We start from the raw sequence: 20,563 nt of genomic DNA on the forward strand, positions 1-20,563 counted from the left end.
GGGGAGATGCGTTTAAGAGCAGAGTTGATAGTGGAGGAAGAGAAGCCCCTTTCTTTAAAAAAGGAAGACATTTCCCTCGTCCTAGAATGAAAAGCCTCATCCTGAGAGCAGATGCGGCGGAGACGGAGGAATTGTGAGAAGGGGATGGCGTTTTTGCAAGAGACAGGGTGAGAAGAGGAATAGTCCAGATAGTTGTGAGAGTCAGTAGGCTTATAGTAGACATCAGTGGATAAGCTGTCTCCAGAGACAGAAACAGAAAGATCTAGAAAGGGGAGGGAGGTGTCGGAAATGGACCAGGTAAACTTGAGGGCAGGGTGAGAGTTGGAGGCAAAGTTAATAAAGTCAACGAGTTCTGCATGCGTGCAGGAAGCAGCACCAATGCAGTCGTCAATGTAGCGAAGGAAAAGTGGGGGACAGATACCAGAATAGGCACGGAACATAGATTGTTCCACAAACCCAACAAAAAGGCAGGCATAGCTAGCACCCATACGGGTGCCCATAGCTACACCTTTAGTTTGGAGGAAGTGGGAGGAGCCAAAGGAGAAATTATTAAGAGTAAGGACTAATTCCACTAGACGGAGCAGAGTGGTGGTAGAGGGGAACTGATTAGGTCTGGAATCCAAAAAGAAGCGTAGAGCTTTGAGACCATCCTGATGGGGGATGGAAGTATATAAGGACTGGACATCCATGGTGAAAATAAAGTGGTGGGGGTCAGGGAACTTAAAATCATCGAAAAGTTTAAGAGCGTGAGAAGTGTCACGAACATAGGTCGGAAGGGATTGAACAAGGGGTGATAAAACCGTGTCGAGGTATGCAGAAACAAGTTCGGTGGGGCAGGAGATTTTCTAAATCTGGAGTTGAGAGGGGTAGCGAATACTTAGGTTGGGTATGGGGTAGGGGAGGGTTGCATCCTAGAAGGTCACGCAGTATCTGGAAAATGAGTATCAAAAGGGTGTAAGAACGTGATGGAATCTGGAAATGCATAAGACCATAAGGCCATAAGACATGGGAGCAGAATTGGGCCATTCAGCCCATCAAGTCTGCTCCACCATTCCATCATGGCTGATCCCGGATCCCACTCAGTCCTATACACCTGTCTTCTCACCATATCCATTGGTGCCCTGATCGGTCAGGAAAAAATCAACTTCTGCCATAAATATACCCACAGACTTGGCCTCTACTGCAGTCTGTGGCAGAGCTTTCCACAGATTCACTGCTATCAGGCTTTAAAAAATCCTCTTTTCCTCGATTCTAAAAGGTCACCCCTCAATTTTGAGGCTGCACTCTTTAGTTTTGGATATTCCCACCATAGGAAACATCCTCTCCACATCCACTCTATCTAGTCCTGTCAACATTTGGTAGGTGTCAATAAGATCCCCACATACATCTAAATTCCAGTGAGTACAGGCCCAAAGCTGCTAAACGCTCCTCATATGTTAACCCCTTCATTCCCAGAAACACTCCCGTGAACCTCTTCTGGACTCTCTCCAATGACAACACATCCTTTCTGAGATAGCAGGCTCAAAACTGTTGACAATATTCCAAGTGCGGTCTGACTAGTGTCTTACAAAGGCTCAGCATTATCTCCCTGCTTTTATATTCCATTCCCCATGAAATAACTGCCAACATTGCATTTGCTTTCTTTACCACAGACTCAACCTGTAAATTAACTGTCTCGGAGACTTGCACGAGGACTCCTAAGTAATGGCCTCCTCTACTGCCATGATGAGGCTAAACTCAGGTTGGAGGAGCAACACCTCATATACCGTCTAGGTAGTCTCCAGCCCCTTGGTATGAACATAGAATTCTCCAACTTCCGGTAATTCCCTTCCCCTTCCTTCCCCTATCCCTATTTCACTCTGCCCCCTCCCCCAGCTCCCTCATGGTTCCTCCTCCTGCCACTACCCATTGTGTTTTCCCCTATTCCTTCTTCACCTTTCCTGCCTATCACCTCCCTGCTTCCCCTCCCCCACCCCTTTATCTTTCCCCTTACTGGTTTTTCACCTAGAACCTACCAGCCTTCTCCTTCCCACCCTCCCCCCACCTTTATAGGGCCTCTGCCCCTTCCCTCTACAATCCTGACAAAGGGTTCCAGCCTGAAACATCAACCGATCTTTTCCACGGATGCTGCCCGACCTGCTGAGTTCCTCCAGCGTGTTGTGAGTGTTGCTTTGACCCCAGCATCTGCAGATTATTTTGTGTTTACAACTCCTAAGTCCCTCTGCACATTTGATATTTGAACCTTCTCCCCATTTAATTAATGTAGATAATGTTGTTCCTTCTACCAAACTGCATTGCCGTACATTTCCCAACATTGTATTCCATCTGCCACTTGTTTGCCCATTCTTCCAATCAGTCTAAGTCCTCCTGCAACCGCATTGCTTCCTCAGCACTACCTACCCATCCACCCATCTTCATATCATCCACAAACTTTATCACAAAGCCATCAATTCCGTTCCACTGGCAAACAAGGTGAAAAGTAGTGGTTCCAATACTGACCCCTGAGGAACACCAATAGTCACTGGCAGCCAACCAGAAAAGGCCCCTTTTATTCCTGCTCCCTGCCGCCTGCCTGTCAGCCATTCCCCTATCCATGCCAGTATTTTTCCCGTAACGCCATAGGATTTTATCTTGTTAAGCAGCATCATGTGTGGCACCTTATCAAATGCCTTCTGAAAATCCAAGTAAATGACATCTACTGCCTCTCCTTTGCCCACTCTGCTTGTTACTTCTTCGAAGAACTCTTAACAGATTTGTCAGGTAGGATTTCCCTTTACAGAAACCATGCTGACTTTCACTTATTTTACCATTAGTCTCCAAGTACCCCCAAAACCTCATCTTTAATAATAGACTCCAACACTTTCCCAACCACTGAGGTTAGAGTAACCAGCCTAAAATTTCCTTTCTTTTGCCTTCGTCCCTTCTCAAAGAGTGGAGAGACATTTGCAATGCATGCAGTATCTTGTTCCTCTCTGCATCTTATGGTGCAATGGGCATCAACCTTGCCAGTTCATTCACATTTGTCTGTTTTTTATGAGACTGAGTTGCTATCTCTACGCTCAACCCAACACGAATGGAAAGCATGCAAAATGCAATGCATTGTCTAATGGAAGATTCAAGTATAGAGACACACTGGCACTGACACTTGGTTGGATCAGATTTGGTTACCATGTGTGTATTTCTATAGGGATCTATAGGGAAACTGGATATTCTGCAGGGTCTGAAATATAAACCACCCCACCAGATGTCCTTTGTACATTCATTCCATTCTTTTTCTACCAGTCCGGTCTTTGCCCACAACATCCAGGACACCCCTGGGGCCCTAACCCTTCTTACCCTATGCAGCCTCAGGAGATGAAATCCAATAATTCATGCTTTCACCTCTGCATTTCCCAACATCCTTGGACCAAACAGCAGCTTATCTGGAGAGCTGCGAAGCCTCAGAATCCCAAAGGTGCACTTGTCTTCTAGGCCGCGTCCTTGTGGTTTCAAAACACGGACAGCTGTGAGCCCCAGGGAGCAGTTCCCACCACTGCAAGGAACCTATGTCTGAGTGTAACTCCAGGTCAGGGTCTCCAACAGAATCTCATCCTTCCTGAAAAGAAAAAAGAGAGACATCAAAGGTGGAAATTAAGCTATTTCTGCAGATGAGCTCAAAGTAGTCGCTGTTAAATGCCATTGTAGCTCCGCCCCAGATGTGTTTCAATACAACCGAATGTAGTGAGGTGACTGTCCTGATTGAGGAGATGATAGCATGTGCAAGCTGTATGTCCTGCTCAGTTTTATTTCAATAACAAATATATCCCATTCACAGTCATTTTCCTTGCTTTTTGTAAAGATACGAAACAAATATGGACATAATTCTACAGCAACTATCCCAACATCAGGGTGCTGTGCCCTCAGCCAATGAACTACATTGGAATTGTTGACATGTGATACTGCAGAAGTTAGAATCTGCTGTAACAAAATGCTGGTGAACCTCAGTGGGCCAGGCAGCATCTGTGGAGGGAAATAGACAATCTACATTTTTGGTTGAGGCCCTTCCAGAAGAAGTTTGCACTTTGTTTGCCACATTGGAAATGTGCTCACTATTGTAATGTGCGAACTTCCCCTCTTTCCGATCCCAGGTTGCTGAATGTCCACTTCCTAACTAAGCAGCACTCATCTTCCATTTCCATGGTCTGATGGACAGGTCACCCAGAGCTCTTCAAGGGTTCGAAGCAGATGAGGACGCCTTCCCTCCTCAGGCGATAAAAAGGTAAACTTAATTTTCATTTTCTAATGCCTTACAGACTTGGGACATTCTGGTTCACAGTCAATGACAAATGATGCTTCTTTGTCATTACATTACTTTTCCTTATTGAAGGTAATAGCTTATATCTCATTAGCTTACCACTTGTATTTCCTAAGTTAATTTTCCAGCTTTCTCAGTTCCTGGGCTGCACTGCTTGCTTGAGAAGATGAGACAGCTGACCTAATTCTGATCTTCTGCCAACACGTTTGTCATTTTACCTAAGCCTGTTGAACACCCGGGAGTAACCTGTCCACTTACTGAGTCTGACGCTGGATGCCTTGTCTTGTCATATCTGCTGCCGGGACATAGAAAGCAAGGGCTTGATGTTCCACTTTTCGGGCACTATACAGAGGACCTGTGCACAATGTTTGATGTTCCACAGCAGGATGGCTGAACAAATGTGGCTCCCAGCATTGAAGATTCTTGGCATATCAACGATAATGGAAACAACCTTCAACTTGAAGTCATCCAGACTATGCATTGTATCTCCAAACTCCCACCACGTGGTTAAGCAATAAACAACCTGTGAGTCAAACTCAGCGGTTTGGGCAGCATTTGTGGGAGGAATGGACTTGCTGATGTTTTGGTTTGAAACCCAACATGAGGATGGCTAAGTTTTGATTGAATATTTGGGCATGTAATGCTGAGGCTTTATAAGGCATTGGTCGAACCGTACTTGGAGTATTGCGAGCAGCTTTGGGCCACATGTCTAAGAAATGATGTGCTGACATTGGAGAGGGTTCGGCGGTGGTTCATAAGAATGATTTTGCATATGAAAGTGCTAACGTATAAGGAACATTTGATGGCTCTGGGCCTGTACTCACTGGAGTTTACAGGAATGAAAGTGGGTCCCATTGGAACCTATCAAATATAGAAAGGCCTAGATAGAACGAATGTTTCCTATAGTGGGTGCATCTCGGACCTGAGGGCACAGCCTCGAATACAAGGACATCCCTTTATAACAGAGATGAGGAGGAATATATTTAGCCATAGGGTGACAGACAGCTGTGAAGGCCAAGTAATTTGTACAGTAGTAGGAGTAAAAATTTTTTATCAGAATACATACATGTCACCACATACAACCCCGAGATTTCCCTCCTGAAAACTGATCTTGATCAGTCAGGGCATTAAAGGTTATGGGGAGAAGGCAGGAGAACGAGGTTGAGAGGGATAATATATCAGCCATGACTGAACAGTGGAGCAGATTTGATGGGACGAATGTCCTAATCCTGCTCCTACGGTGTAAACAACACCTGAACTTTTAATTCAGATCACTTTCTTGTCTTCATTCCCTCACGTCTCTTTGGGTTTCTCCAGCCTGTGACTCACTGAGATCTCTACCTTCCTCTTATTTTTGCTCTGTGATCATTGCCACTTTAATCTCTACACTGTTCAAATTTTGGGCTGTCCCTTTAATTCCTTGCCCCACAGGCACTGAAATTCCTTTTCTGAAACTCTCAGCCTCTCACCTGTCTTTCATGCTTTTCAGAATCTACACTTCAAACAATCTTTTGATTGCCTGCCCCAGTATTTCATTTCGTGTCTTAGGGTCAATGGGTTTCATTTTGGCTCACAGCTGTGAGATGCCTTGGGACAATTTTAGTGCATAACGGGCACACTTTTGTTATTATTCAGATACATCAACCTATCCCATAGCTTGGCCAAATCTTCTTTTTATTTGTCGATCAATAGGTAGAGACTATTCATTACCTTTGCAGAATTTCTCTAACATAATTAATTATTGGTATCTATTTTTGCTCATCACATTCTAAAGCAAAATATTATTCAAATTCTTGGACCTTAAGCTGATTTCTGTTGTTAGTTTCTTCAGATAAAAAATTGTTCAATTTCTTATAGCAATTCGTATAGAATGCCAGTAAGGAATTAACCTTAAAGTCTCATCAACTCTGCTGCAGAGTAATTTTGATTGAACTACATGAGCAAGGGTGTGGAGAAATTGGCTGATAAAGAATGGGACTTCACTGCTCCTCACAATGTCCTCCTCCTCCAACAGTGAACTCTCCCACACAAGATGAATATCTACAGATTCAACCCAAACACCCCGGAACCCCCATGGTGCTTGATCAACTGGTAAAAATAACTATTCCTGAATTATTCCTTGTGTGTTATCAAGACAATGTTACCGTTACAGCGCTCCAATTTTTGGAGCAAGTATTTCTGATCTGGACCTTATGAGTATTAACCGAGCATTAACATTATCATTTTCGTTAAACAAAGTGCAAATTTAAGGATGGTTCTTTCTTGGCACGTCTGTAGATTTGGTACCTATTTTTGAATGAGTGCTGATGGCGAGGGAGGTTTTTCCCTGGGGAGTACAACCAGAGCCAAGACGCACAGCACCATGGATGGCTCAGCTGTCCGGGGAGGGAGGAGGAGGAACAAGCAGTGTTCAGTAGTTAGGGGTTCAGGCATTTCTATGGTTGTAGAAGTGATTCTTGGATAGAGCGTCATAGGAAGTCATTCCTGCCTGTGGCCATCAAACTTTACAACTCCTCCTTTGGAGGGTCAGACACCCTGAGCCAATAGGCTGGTCCTGGACTTATTTCATAATTTACTGGCATAATTTACATATTACTATTTAACTATTTATGGTTCCATTACTATTTATTATTTATGGTGCAACTATAACGAAAACCAATTTCCCCTGGGATCAATAAAGTATGACTATGACTATGACTAAATGCCCAGCCAGTCAGGCAGCATCTGTCATGATAGGAACAGAATCAGAATCGGGTTTATTATTACAGACATGTATCACAATTTTTTTCACTTTGCAGCACTAGTGCAGTGCAATACATAAAACATACTATACATTACAGTAAGAAAAATATTTTTAAAAGCATAATTAAGTAGTGCAAGACGAGAGTAAAACTAATGGTGTAGTGTTCATGGATTCATGGACTGTTCAAAAATCTCATGGGAGAGGGCAAGAGGCTGTTCTCAAAACATTGAATGTGCATTGTTGGGTTACTATACCTCCTTATTGATGGTAGTAATGAGAAAGGGGTGTGCCTTGAGTGGTGGGGGTCCTTAATGATGGATGCCACCTTTTTGAGGCATTGTCCTTTGAAGATGTCCTTGATGGTTAGGAGGTTAATGCTCATGATGGAGCTGGCTGAACTCACAACCACTGCAGATTGTTCCAGTCTTTTCATTACAGGGTCATGTAGGAGCCCTTCATGGAAAATTATGCCTTGGAGCCAAAGTCAAGAATATCATGGACAGGCCAAAGGATATTCTGTGGGGGGGGGGATGTAAAATGTTTGACATAGATAAAGAAAAGGATGGTGTTCTGCAAGCAGATTTCAAGGACCCTGAAAGTTACCATTCCCATATCATAGTCATAGTCATAGTCATACTTTATTGATCCCGGGGGAAATTGGTTTTCGTTACAGTTGCACCATAAATAATTAAATAGTAATCAGGAAATAAGTCCAGGACCAGCCTATTGGCTCAGGGTGTCTGACCCTCCAAGGGAGGAGTTGTAAAATTTGATGGCCACAGGCAGGAATGACCTCCTGTGATGCTCTGTGTTGCATCCCGGTGGAATGAGTGTCTGGCTGAATGTATTCCTGTGCCCAACCAGTACATTATGTAGTGGATGGGAGACATTGTCCAAGATGGCATGCAACTTGGACAGCATCCTCTTTTCAGACACCACCGTCAGAGAGTCCAGTTCCATCCCCACAACATCACTGGCCTTACGAATGAGTTTGTTGATTCTGTTGGTGTCTGCTACCCTCAACCTGCTGCCCCAGCACACAACAGCAAACATGATCGCACTGGCCACTACAGACTCGTAGGTCATCCTCAGCCTCGTCCGGCAGATGTTAAAGGAGCTCAGTCTCCTCAGGAAATAGAGACGGCTCTGATGCTTCTTGTAGACAGCCTCAGTGTTCTTTGACCAGTCCAGTTTATTGTCAATTCGTATTCCCAGGTATTTGTAATCACTCCATTTTGAACTCCCAAGTTAGTAGAGTACCACAATGACTGTGTGGCTGGACTGATGTTGGAGGAGCGAGTGCTTTGGATTGCTGAGGACTGGGTCTGGGCCAGGTGGGACCTGCACAGGTTTGATGGATTAACTCCGAGTTGGAACCAATGTCCTCATAGGAAAGCTCGAGAGCAGTGGATTGGCTTTCCCCGCCTTTGAAGACCTAAATTTTTGTTCTGTTTCATTCTATGACTACTTTTGAATGGTACAATTATGATCACTATCTTTAAGATGCTCTCCCACTGACTCTACAACCAATTATCGAGCTATATTCCCCTAAGTTACACTTAGCATTAAGCATTAATCCCTTATTCACTCTTCCTTCAGTTAGTCCTGACGAAGGGTCTCGGCCTGAAACCCTGAAGGGTCTCTTCCTAGAGATGCTGCCTGGCCTGCTGCGTTCACCAGCAACTTTAATGTGTGTTGCTTAGCATTAAGTGTCCATTTGGTAGCATCGCATTTCCTGATACGCATTTCCAGTTGCTTTCCTCCGCCATGTCTATACACTGATGCGAAATAAATGGTCGGAGACGATGAACCAAATCGTCAAATCTACCTGCCGACATCCGAAAATATTTGAAATGCATTTCCTCAAACATGTCTCTCACGAAGAAACTCAACACAGTGGCATAGAAACCCCACCGCCAACTAGCGTTTTAGCGGTGAATTGCAGAGCGATGCAGACACAATACGCATGCTCGCTACAGCGTAGGGCTACGCAAAAGTATAAATCAGGCCTATGGCGTAGCCCATATGCACAAGTATAAATCAGCCTTTAACACCACTCCATAATTTGACTCCATATCTGCTCCTCAGCTCTGCTGACTGTCAGGAGGCTTGTGGAATACACCCAGCAAAGTGATCCTTTCCTTTTTTCAACCATAGACCCTTCTCAGATATCATTCCTCATTCCTCCTTACTCAATAATGATACGTCACCTTCCGTTTTACATCCTCTCCTTTTGATATTTCTGGACTGTACTCTGCATTGGCGATGAATGGGCTGAAAGGTCAAAGGCGATATTTGATTGACGGAGAGGAATGCGGGCTGAACCAATGAGCTGCGGCAGGAGGCGGGCTGTGTCCGCGGACAGAGCCTATTGATAAAGTTGCATTAGTTTGAATCCTTTCCTGGCCAGGATGGCGGACTACGATCTGACGATGCGAATTGCAAATTTCTTGGATCGCCACTTGGTTTTCCCGCTGCTCGAGTTCCTGTCGGTCAAAGAGGTAAAGGCGGAGGGTCCGGTCCACCCGCGTTGTCGATGTCTGTGTCGGGGTTCCCGGCATCTGCAGCGCACCCACGTGAGGAGGTCTCCAGCCGGGGCCTAGTTTGAGCGTGGCCGCTGGGGGCCTGGGGAGGCACCGATTTCAACCCTCACCCCAACCGTAACCCACCTGCCTCACACCCCTGTGCTAATCTACCGCACATCATCCGGGCTGGAGAATCGAGGGAGCGGAAGACACTGCTTCCCAAGCCTCGCGGGAGCGGGAGATACTGTCTTCCATTACCCCCCCCCCACCCACCCTATACTATAAACCTCCTCCCTTACTCTTTTCTACCACCTCCGCCATCCAGCACACGACTAACATTGATTTCTCTCTGTCATAAGCACACATCCTCTCCCTCCCCTACTCACTGCACATCTGGCCAGAGGGTTTAGGGCATCTGGTTCACCTCTTTCAGAATCAGGTTTAATATCACTGGCATTGTCGTGAAATTTGTTGTATTTATAGCAACAATACATCATAATAGAAAAAAAACCTGTGAATTACAGTAAAAAGATATACATATAATCGTAGAGCAAAAGTAAAAATAAAAAACGGTAGTGAGGTAGTGTTCATGAGTTTAATGTCCATTAAGAAATAGGATGGCAGAGGGGAAGAAACTGTTCCTGAATCATTGAGTGTGTGCCTTCAGGTTTCTGTACCTCCTTCTAATGGTAGCAATGAAGGCAAGGCATGATCTGGTTAATGAGGGTCCATAATGATGGCTGTTTTTTTTTTGCAATATTGGCTTGAAGATATCCTGGATACGATTGGAGGCTAGTGCCCATGACTAAGTTAGAACTCTCTGCAGCTATTTCGATCCTGTGCAATGGCCTCCCCATACCAGACGGTGATGCAGCCCGTTAGAATGTTATCCACGGTACATCTGTAGAAATTTGCGAGTGTCTTTGGTGACATACCAAATCACCTCAAACTTCTAATGAAGTGTATCCATTGTGCCTTCTTTGTAGCTGCATCAATATGTTGGGTCCAGGATTGATCCTCAGAGATATTGACACCCAGGAACGTGAAATTACTCACTATTTTTCACTTTTGATAGCCCCATGAAGACTGGTGTGTGTTTCAACGCCTTGCCCTCTCTGAAGTTGATAATCAGTTCTTTGGTCTTACCGACATGGAGTCCAAGGATGTTGCTGCGAAACCACTTAACTACCTGATATATTTTGCTTCTGTATGCCTTTTCGTCACTTTCTGAAATCCTGCCAACGATAGTTGTATCATTGGCAAATTTATAGATGGCATTTGAGCTGTGCCTCGCCACACAGTCATGGGTGTAGAGAGAGTAGAGCAGTGGGTTAAGCATACGTCCCTGAGGTACGCCAGTGTTGATTGTCAGCGAGGTGGAGTTGTTATTTCCAATCCGCACAGATTGTGGACTTCCGGTTAGGAAATTGAGGATCCAGTTGCAGAAGGAGGTACGAAAGCCCAGCTTCTGGAACTTTTCAAACAGAAAGGTTGGAATGATTTTGTTAAGAACTGAGCTGTAGTCAATAAATATAGTATTGATATAGTATTTGTGTTGTCAAGGTGATCCAAGGCTGCTTGAGGGCCAATGTGGTCACATCTATCATAGACCTATTGTGGTGAATTGCAGTGGATTCAGGTCCTTGCTGAGACAGGAGTTAATTCCAGCCATTACCAACCTCTCAAAGCACTTCATTGCTGTAGATGTGAGTGCTACTGGACGATAGATGTTAAGGCAGCTCACCATGCTCTTTTTGGGTGCTGGTATAATTGTTGCTCTTTTGAAGCAGGTGGGAACTTATGACAGTAGCAATGAGAGATTAAAAATGTTTTTGAACCCCCCCCCCCCGCCAGTGTTTGGCACAGGTTTTCAGAACCCTACCAGGTACTCCATTGGGGCCTATCGCCTTGCAGGGGTTCACCCTCTTGAAAGATGTTCTCTCTTTCAAAGCATGCATAAAATGCATTGAGCTCATCTAGAGTGAACCATCACTGCCATTCATGATGTTGGGCTTCACTTTGTAGGAAGCAGTGGCTTGCAAACCCTGCCAGAGTTGACCTGCATCTGATTCCGCCTCCAACTTTGGTTGGAATTATTCCTTTGCTCTTGAGCAGCGGTCCCCAACCACTGGGCGGCAAAGCATGTGCTACCGGGCCGCGAGGAAACGATATCAGTCAGCTGCACCTTTCCTCATTCCCTGTCACGCACTGTTGAATTGAACATAGGGTTGCCAACTGTCCTGTGTTTGCTGGGACATCCCGTATATTGGGCTAAATTGGTTTGTCCCGTATTTCCCCCACTAAGGTAGAGCGTTCCTATGAAACCTTTCGTGCCGAAATGGCGTGAAGCAAAGAAGCAATTACCGTTCATTTATATGGGAAAAATTTTTGAGCGTTCCCAGACCCAAATAATTACCTACCAATCATACCAAATAACACAAAACCGAAAATAACACTAAAATATAGTAAAAGCAGGAATGATATGATAAATACACAGCCTATATAAAGTAGAGATAATGTATGTACAGTATAATTGGGAAGATGCAGGCAAAACCGATTTGTGGGGAAAAAATCAGCACATACGCGCATGCGCACATCACATGTGCAGGTCACGCATGCGCACACAGGTGCCCGTGCAAGGCTTCATGGTCATGGTAGTCTTTCCTGGGGTAAAGTGTCCCGGGATTTGACTGCTACTTTTGTCCCTTATTTGGGAGTGAGAAAGTTGGCAACCTGAACTGTAAAAGACATGTTGAGGTGAGTTTAACCCTACTTGGACCCCCACCCCCCCACCCCCGGTCGGCTGGTCTGCAAAATATTGTCAATATTAAACTGGTCAGCGGTGCAAAAAAGGTTGGGGACCCCTGCTCTTGAGATAGCCTTCCGCAAATGGAACCTGGTTTTCTTGTACAGACTTGAGTGCCACAGATCTAGCCCAGAGACTACGAACCTTGCTCATCCATGACTTTTGATTTGGGTATGTACAGTACGTTCTCATGGACACACACTCATCCACACAGCTTTTAATGAAGTCAGTGACAGCTGTCATGTTCTTATTCAGACTCGAAGATGAATCCCTGAATACAATCCAGTTTACCAATTCAAAGCAGTGCTGTAAGCGCTCCTGTGCCTCCCTTGTCCGTACTTTCTTGGTGCTCACTACTGGTGCTGCAGTCTTCAGTCTCTGCCTATATTCGGGGAGTAGAAGTATAGCCAGGTGACCAGACTTTCCAAAGTGTGGGTGTGGGATAGCACAGTTGGTGCTCTTGATGGTGGTGTAACAGTGGTCCAGTGTGTTGGTTCCTCTTTTGTATTGTCCAGGTGATCCAAGGCTGCGTGAGAGCCAAAGGGATCACATCTGTCATAGACCTATTGTGGTGAATTGCAGTGGGTTCAGGTCCTTGCTGAGACAGGAGTTAATTCTAGCCATGACCAACCTCTCAAAGCACTTCATTGCCGAAGATGTGAGTGCTACTGGATGATAGACGTTAAGGCAGCTCACCATGGCAATAATTATTTTGAGGCTTTTTCAAGCTGACCTGGTTAAATCCCTCAAAATAATAGGGAAGGCATCAGGATGCACTGTTGCATACCTGTTGATTACATCGCTCATTTCATTTAGAGTCTGTTTTACACCGACCTGAGGGATGTATACCTCTACCATGGCAGATAAAATGGATGACAGTTGATCGCAAGATGTTCCAGGTTGGGTGAGCAGAACTGGGACAGCACCACAACCTTTCTGCACCACAAGGAGTTGATAGTCATAGTCATAAGTCATACTTTATTGATCCCGGGGGAAATTGGTTTTCGTTATAGTTGCACCATAAATAGTAATAGTAATATTACTATTAGTAACTAGTAATAGTCATGGAAATAATAAATAGTAATAGAATAGTAATAGAAAATAGTAATAAATAGTTAAATAGTAATACGTAAATTATGCCAGTAAATTATGAAATAGTCCAGGACCAGCCTATCGGCTCAGGGTGTCCGACCCTCCAAGGGAGGAGCTGTAAAGTTTGATGGCCTCAGGCAGGAATGACTTCCTATGACGCTCTCTGCTGCATCTCGGAGGAATGAGTCTCTGGCTGACTGTACTCCTGTGTCCACCCAGTACATTATGTAGTGGATCATAAAGCCTATTCCACCTCCTCTGCCTATGAAAGACTCAGCAGTCCTATCTTGGTGGTGTATTGAGAAACCGTCAAGCTGTATTGCTGCATCCGAAATTGTGGGGGATAACCAAGATTCCATGAAGCAAAAAACACAACACCTTTTAATGTCCCTCTGGTACAGCAATCTAGCTCTGAAATCTTCATCTTATTTACCAGACACAGTCCGTTTGTTTGCCAGCAAGATGGCTTGTATTGGGAGTCGAAAGCTATGCTTAGTTGGACCAACTTTTAGACTAGAGCGGTATCCTTTCTTCCGCTGTCTTAAGGGGAACAGTGCCAGTCACCGGAGTCCATTCAAGTTTCGTGGACTTTGAGACCTTGGATGTAGTTGTGGTTATCAGTTGTTGCACACTGAAACAGGAACATTTGATGGTTTCCATCGGAGCTGTTGGCACAAGTCACCTTCTTGGTGGCACTCCGGGAGTGGAAGGCATCAAGAAGTTGACACCCCCACCCACCCAAACCCTGCCAATACTCTGTTTGGCCAGAGTGGGAGAGAATGATTTCAGCACACATGTACCGACACTTCCACACTTCTCCACCCCTTCTTCCTTTGCATATCTGGTTGGAAGCAATGGTAGACAATGGGACCCCCCCCCACCACTGATGAAACCTCTGCACCTCACTAAACTGTCCACTTCTTCTCCCACCCCAACTCTCTCATCACAATGCTCTTTCCACTACATGTTACTGCTAGAAACCTGAGGAGCACAAGCTCTTAATTTCCCCTCCCCGCTCCCAACACTGCCCCTCAGGAGACAAAGCCCCTTCCCATTCCCCTATACCCTGCCAAAGGTCCTGCTGGAGGCCTAAGATGATTGCAGATTCTCAATGCCTCCCCCACTATCACATTTTCCCTCCCTACCACCTTATATTCCCACTCATCCGTCCCCTTGTGATCCTTTTTCCCCCACAACAAACAAATGTGCTAGAGGAACTCAGCTGGTCATGTTTTGGGTCAAAACCTACCATAGATGCTGCATAATCCATTGAGGTCCTCTAGCACATTGTTTGTTGTTCCAAATTCCAGCATCTGCAGTATCTGGAGACCCTCACCCCCTCCTTCCCCAATTGCACCAATTTTACAGGAGCATCATTGCATGTCCTGAGCAGCTGCATCACTGTCTGTTATGGGAATTGCAAGGCATCTGGATCACAAGACCCCGCAAAGGAATACAAGGGCTGCTGAGAGCATCATTGGGGTCATTCTCTCACTCATCAAAGATACATGTCAGGAGACTGTGTATGCAGGGCTATTAGCATTGTCAAGGATCCCTCCCATCTGTCCCACAATCTTTTTGACTCACTACCATTAGTCAGGACGTACTGTACCATTAGGACAAGAACTGTTAAGATGGGATATAGCTTCTTCCCTACAGGCTGTGAGACCATTGAACTCCCTGCCACCACCCAGATCTCATCATGTATGAAATGCCAGCGGAGTTATACTATTTACTTTTTGACTTGTATAGTAAATACACCTTGTGGTAAATGTCAATATTCAGGAATATATTTCATTATTTGTTAATTTATTTTTGGTAAAGTTACTTTGTTTTTTTTCTGTGTGGGTTATATGTACTGTGTAGTGCACCTTGGCCAGGAGGAGCATTGTTTCGTTTGCTGTTGTACATGTGTACAGCTGAATGACAATAAACTGAACTCGTGTGCCTCTCCTCCTACCCTCCCCCTCTAGTCATTCCAACCACAAAGGCTGCATCTTCCTATTCCCCACACAAGCCAATCTCTTTCCCCTTACACCCCTCTCAACCCTCCCCCCTGAGTCAAGTTCCACATCCTTAGGTGATTGTGATTTTTAAGGTAGGGGAAAAGATGTTAAAAGATCTGAATCTCTTATCACCCTCAAGGCAGCAATGCCCTCACTCCACCCTGGTCCACAGTCCTTTTTTTTTTCAACCAGTACTCCAAAATGAGGTTTCTTCAGGCTCTTGCACATTCTTGGGGAGATTTGCTTTCACCTTGCATGAAGCCATTTGCAATAAATGTTAATGCTGGTTGCCTCCCAAATTGCTTGCTCTTCATGCATATCATGCAGCTGCAGATTAATGTGTCCCCATGCCTCAATATTTTCTGTTTTCCATAACAAATTATGACAGACACTAACAAACTGGAATAAAACAAATTATTGGGACTCCGCTGAAATAAAACTAGAAAATGTTGGGAAACACTCAGGAGGTCAAACTGCATAAGTGGAAAGAGAAACAAAATTAACAATTCTAATGAAGTTGTCTTTGATCTGAAACATTAAGTCAGTCTGTAGATACTGCATGTCTTGCTGAATATTTCCAGAATTTTCCCAGTTTATTTTACTGGAAATGCTCTGCAAGTTGGACTGCATCTATGGAGAGAGAATCAGCATGAACCTTTCAAGTCAATGTTCTGTCATCTTATGGGGAGGAGAAAAACAAGTGGTAAGGGAAGGGCAGATCTGTGAGCTAGAGATCAGAAGTGATTGAATGACATGGGATTGTACTGGTTACAAGGGGATGGTGGAGGCAAGGGAGGGGCGTATCTGGGGAGATATAAATTGTAGGAAGCAATTGAAATCAGGTTTTAGCAGGAGGGCTGGCAGGGGTGCAGCTCTTAAGCGACACTGGAAGTGAGATTCAAGATGGGATAGAAATTAGAAAATATTGTCAATATTCTGGTTGTATAATGTATGCAGAGAGAGTCATTGTTCAAAGTTGATGACCTTTTCTCAGAATTAGGAAAACTTTGAAATCAAATATATTTTCATTTGCGGACAGAGATGGGATGGCAAACAAATAACATGTCAGTGATTGGTGGTCAAAAGAGACCAAATGATGGTACCATCCTAGAGAGTTTGGTCTTTGAATATGATCAATATAGAAGAAATGGAATTAGCAAGTAACTGAAAACAGAGAGACTAGATAAAACTTAAAAAAATCAATGAAAAATGAAAATTGGTGAAAATAATTGCTGTAGATGCTGAAAATATGAAGAAAATACTGGAAATAATTAGGACAGTTAGTGGTTTTGGAAGGACAAGTAGTTAATGTTCCTGGTTCATAACTTTTTGTTAGATATGTCCACCTTGATACAAACAGAAAGGGATGATTATCTGAAATTCTTGAGTTCTGAGGACTTTAGCCTGTCAATGGAAGGTGAAATGGTGTTTACATTGGGTTTTATTGGAAATGTAACATCGAACATAGAAATCTACAGCCATTACAGGCCCTTTGGCCCACAATGTTGTGCCGACCATGTAATTTACTCTAGAAACTGCCTAGAATTACCCTACTGCATAGTCCTTTTTTTTTCTAAGCTCCATGTACCTATCTAAGAGTCTCTTTAAAGACCCTATTGGATCCGCCTCCACCATCGTTACCGGCAGTGCATTCTATGCACCCACCACTCTGTGTGGAAAAACTAACCCCTGACATCCCCTCTGTACCTGCTTCCCAGAATGAAGACCATCATCCTCGACCTTGAGAGATAGCCATGACGACGACGAGCTACTTCCCAGCACCTTAAAACTATTCGTGTTAGCAATTTCAGCCCTGGGAAGAAAGCCTCTGGCTAGCCACATGATCAATGCCTTTCATCATCTAGTACACCTCTATCAGGACACCTCTTATCCTTCGTCGCTCCAGGGAGAAAAGGCCAGGTTCACTCAACCTATTTTCATGAGGCACACTCTCCAATTCAGGCAACACCCTTGGAAATCTCCTCTGCACTGTCTTTATAGTATCCACATTCTTCCTGTAGTGAGGTGACTGGAACTGAACACAGTACTCCAAGTGGGATCTGACCAAGGTTTTGTGTAGCTGTAACATTACCTCATGGCTCTTGAACTCAGTCCCATGGTTGATGAATGCCAACATGTCATACGCTTTCTTAACAACACTGTCAACCTGTACAGCAGCTTTGTGTGTCCTATGGACGCGGACCCCAAGATCTCTCTGATTCTCTACACTGCCACCATTCTACTTCTTCATCCAGATCTTTTATAAAAATCACAAAGAGGTGTGGCCCCAGAACAGTTCCCTGCAGAACTTCACTAGTCACTGACCTCTATGCAGAATACGAACCATCTACAACCACCCTTTGCCTTCTGTGGGCAAGCCAATTCTGGATCCACAAAGCAAGGGTTCTTGGATCCATGCCTCCTTACTTTCTGAGTGAGCCTTGCATGGACAGCCTTTTCAAATGTCTTACTGAAATCCATATACACTACATCCACTGCTCTACCTTCATCAATGTGTTTGGTTACAGCCTCAAATAATTCTAACAAGCTCATAAGACACGAGCTGCCGTTGACAAAGCCATGCTGACTGTTGTGCAGCCATGCTGTGAGAGAGGTTGGTTATAATGAAGTACAGAGTGAAAGAGACAGGTAACTCAGAATCACCTTCGTCACTGAATGGATGTGTTCTGTTCAGTTTTAGTAGATGAAATATATTCAGTTCATCTATTCTACTAAAATGAAGAGTTTTATATCATCCTGCCATCTTATTGCAGTTTGCTGTCTGTGTACTTCCCATTTCTGTCTTGGTCCTTTCAGACATGTGTTGGGTCTTCAGCTGTTTGAATCCACTGACCAAAGAGATCGGAATAAGATTCCACCTGTATTCTCAAAGAGCAATTTGACAATTACTTCATTACTTTGAATAGTCGTCCAGCAGGTAGTGCAGCTGCCTCACAGCTCCCGTGGCCTGAGTTTGATCCTGATTTTGTGCACTGTTTGCGTGGAGTTTGCACATTGTTCTCATTTCCCCTAGATTCTTCAGATTCCTCATAGATGTCAAAGGTATACTGTTTGGGAGGTTAATTGGCTGTTGTAAATTCCCCTTAATAAGGTGATTAGTTGGAGAATTAGATGGTATTTGAACTATGCCTTGCCACACAGTCATGTGTGTATAGAGAGTAGAGCAGTGAGCTAAGCGCACACCCCTGAGGTGTGCCAGCGAGGAGGAGATGTTATCACCAATCCACAGAGATTGTGGTCCTCCGGTTAGGAAGTTGAGAATCCAATTGCAGAGGGAGGTACAGAGGCCCAGGATCTGCAACACAATTAGAATAGTGTCAGTTAGCATTTCAGATAAAATAAATTCCAGGGAAAGGAACAGAATGTATGGAATTGCTTTGGGAGCGAGTGTAGATTTATTGGGCTGAATGACTTGTCTCTGTCAAAAGTAAATGATTGTTAGGAAATATGAAAAAGCTGGGCTTTGGGAGTGCATTGAACAAATCTTTAGAGTCTCCATGGGCATGATGGGTTGAAGGAATTCCTATGCTGTAAAATTAAAAGATTGTGTGTATTGTTCAGAGCTGTAGATAATTTTTTCATTGGAGGGAGGGAGTAGTTATCACACATGCTTTCTGCTCAACTGACTACAGAGATCACAGAGTGCTCAGATTTTCAGAAAGTCTCGTCTCTCTCACTCTTCACCATTTAATTTTACGCGTTGAATGTTGGTGTGCTTTTTAATTATGATGATTTCATTCAAGATTGCTGTGCAGAGCTAGAATTGGGCATTGTGGGTTATTTAGAATTAAGCTGTGGTCTGTACTGAATTAGATGTAATGCTCAAAATGCGCCTGAGTTGAACACTGTGATGTTGTGTTTTTTTTAAGTTTTAAGGGTACTATACCTGCATTTGATATGTTTTAATTATAGATTTACAATGAAAAGGAGCTTCTCCAAGGGAAACTGGACCTACTCAGTGACACAAACATGGTTGACTTCGCTATGGATGTGTACAAAAACTTGTATCTTGATAAAGAGATTCCTCAAGGTGAGTTGTATATATGTAACTTTTGCTTCGGCTAGCAGCTTAATATAGGGGGCGATAGCCCCTGGCCCAGCCAAACTTCTCATTTGGGTGGATGCTGCGCTGTGTCCCCTGTTACAAATCAGTACCCCGAAATAACAAACAGTACACAATATGTGATTAAATGATTAAGCTTTTTAATTCTTACTTTGACTATATGGTTAGTAAAGAAATGAAAAAAAAGAGAAAAAAGGGCCCAATCTTGTTAAACAGTCTGTTGCGCAATGTTGGGGCTCACTGATAAGTCGATCGTCCACCATCGACCTCCGAACGTCGCTGCCCTTTGGACCCTTGCTCCAAGTCCACCCCGTCCGGCGGTCTACCAACTCTCTCCATTCGTGTCTTCTCTCCTCATCTCTCCCCGGCAAAAGACTGTGAAAATCTCTCTTCCAGCTCACAAGAAAGAACAACAGCACCCCAAACCCCTTTATCTCCAGTCATAACCCAAACATTGCTGCTACAGAGATACCTTACAGCATGTTACACAGCAGTGAAATCCTACAGTGTTACATATAATGTATATTTTTCAGGACATATAATGTCACAATTCATAAGCATCATTTACAGCTTGTCGTGAAGGAATATGTTGGTGTGGATCCAAAACTCATTGCAATTTTGTATTTAGAGTCATACAGCATGGAATCAGGCCCTTTGACATAAGTTGATGCCCAGCTAGGATTCACATTTAAGGTTGTCCTGTTTGCCACATTTGGCCCCAAACCAGGGGTTCCCAACCTTTTTTATGACATGGGGCCTTACCGTTAACCGAGGGGTCTGTTGACCCCAGAATGGGCACCCCCAATCTAAGCCTTTTCTTTCCATTTTATGTTTTTGGGCCCCATATTTTAGACAGGATGTGCTGGCATTGGAAAAGGTTCAGAGGAGTTTTGTGTGAATGATTCTGCAAACATTAGGATTAATGTGTGAATTTAAAAACGCGAACACAAGGAAATCTGCAGATGCTGGAATTTCAAGCAACACACATAAAAATTGCTGGTGAACGCAGCAGG

General features: G+C 44.1%; 1 protein-coding gene and 1 long non-coding RNA gene across 2 annotated transcripts in view; both read left to right on the forward strand.

Moving 5' to 3' along the window:
• Nucleotides 1-4,780, forward strand: part of LOC134341155 (uncharacterized) — a 43,016-nt gene extending 38,236 nt beyond the window's left edge. The window contains exons 2-3 of the long non-coding RNA XR_010016720.1: nt 4,128-4,258; nt 4,411-4,780. This is a non-coding gene — a long non-coding RNA (uncharacterized LOC134341155). The remainder of the gene's footprint in view (nt 1-4,127; nt 4,259-4,410) is intronic.
• A 4,601-nt stretch (nt 4,781-9,381) lies between these two features.
• The window catches only part of LOC134350924 (eukaryotic translation initiation factor 3 subunit E-A), a 211,554-nt gene continuing 200,372 nt past the window's right edge, over nt 9,382-20,563 (forward strand). Inside the window, exons 1-2 of the mRNA XM_063056770.1 lie at nt 9,382-9,538; nt 19,400-19,517. Coding sequence (XP_062912840.1) covers nt 9,449-9,538; nt 19,400-19,517 — 208 coding nt within the window. The 5' untranslated portion in view covers nt 9,382-9,448. The remainder of the gene's footprint in view (nt 9,539-19,399; nt 19,518-20,563) is intronic.

The sequence above is a fragment of the Mobula hypostoma genome, chromosome 1 (assembly GCF_963921235.1).
Source record: "Mobula hypostoma chromosome 1, sMobHyp1.1, whole genome shotgun sequence".
In the NCBI taxonomy this organism is placed as follows: domain Eukaryota; kingdom Metazoa; phylum Chordata; class Chondrichthyes; order Myliobatiformes; family Myliobatidae; genus Mobula; species Mobula hypostoma.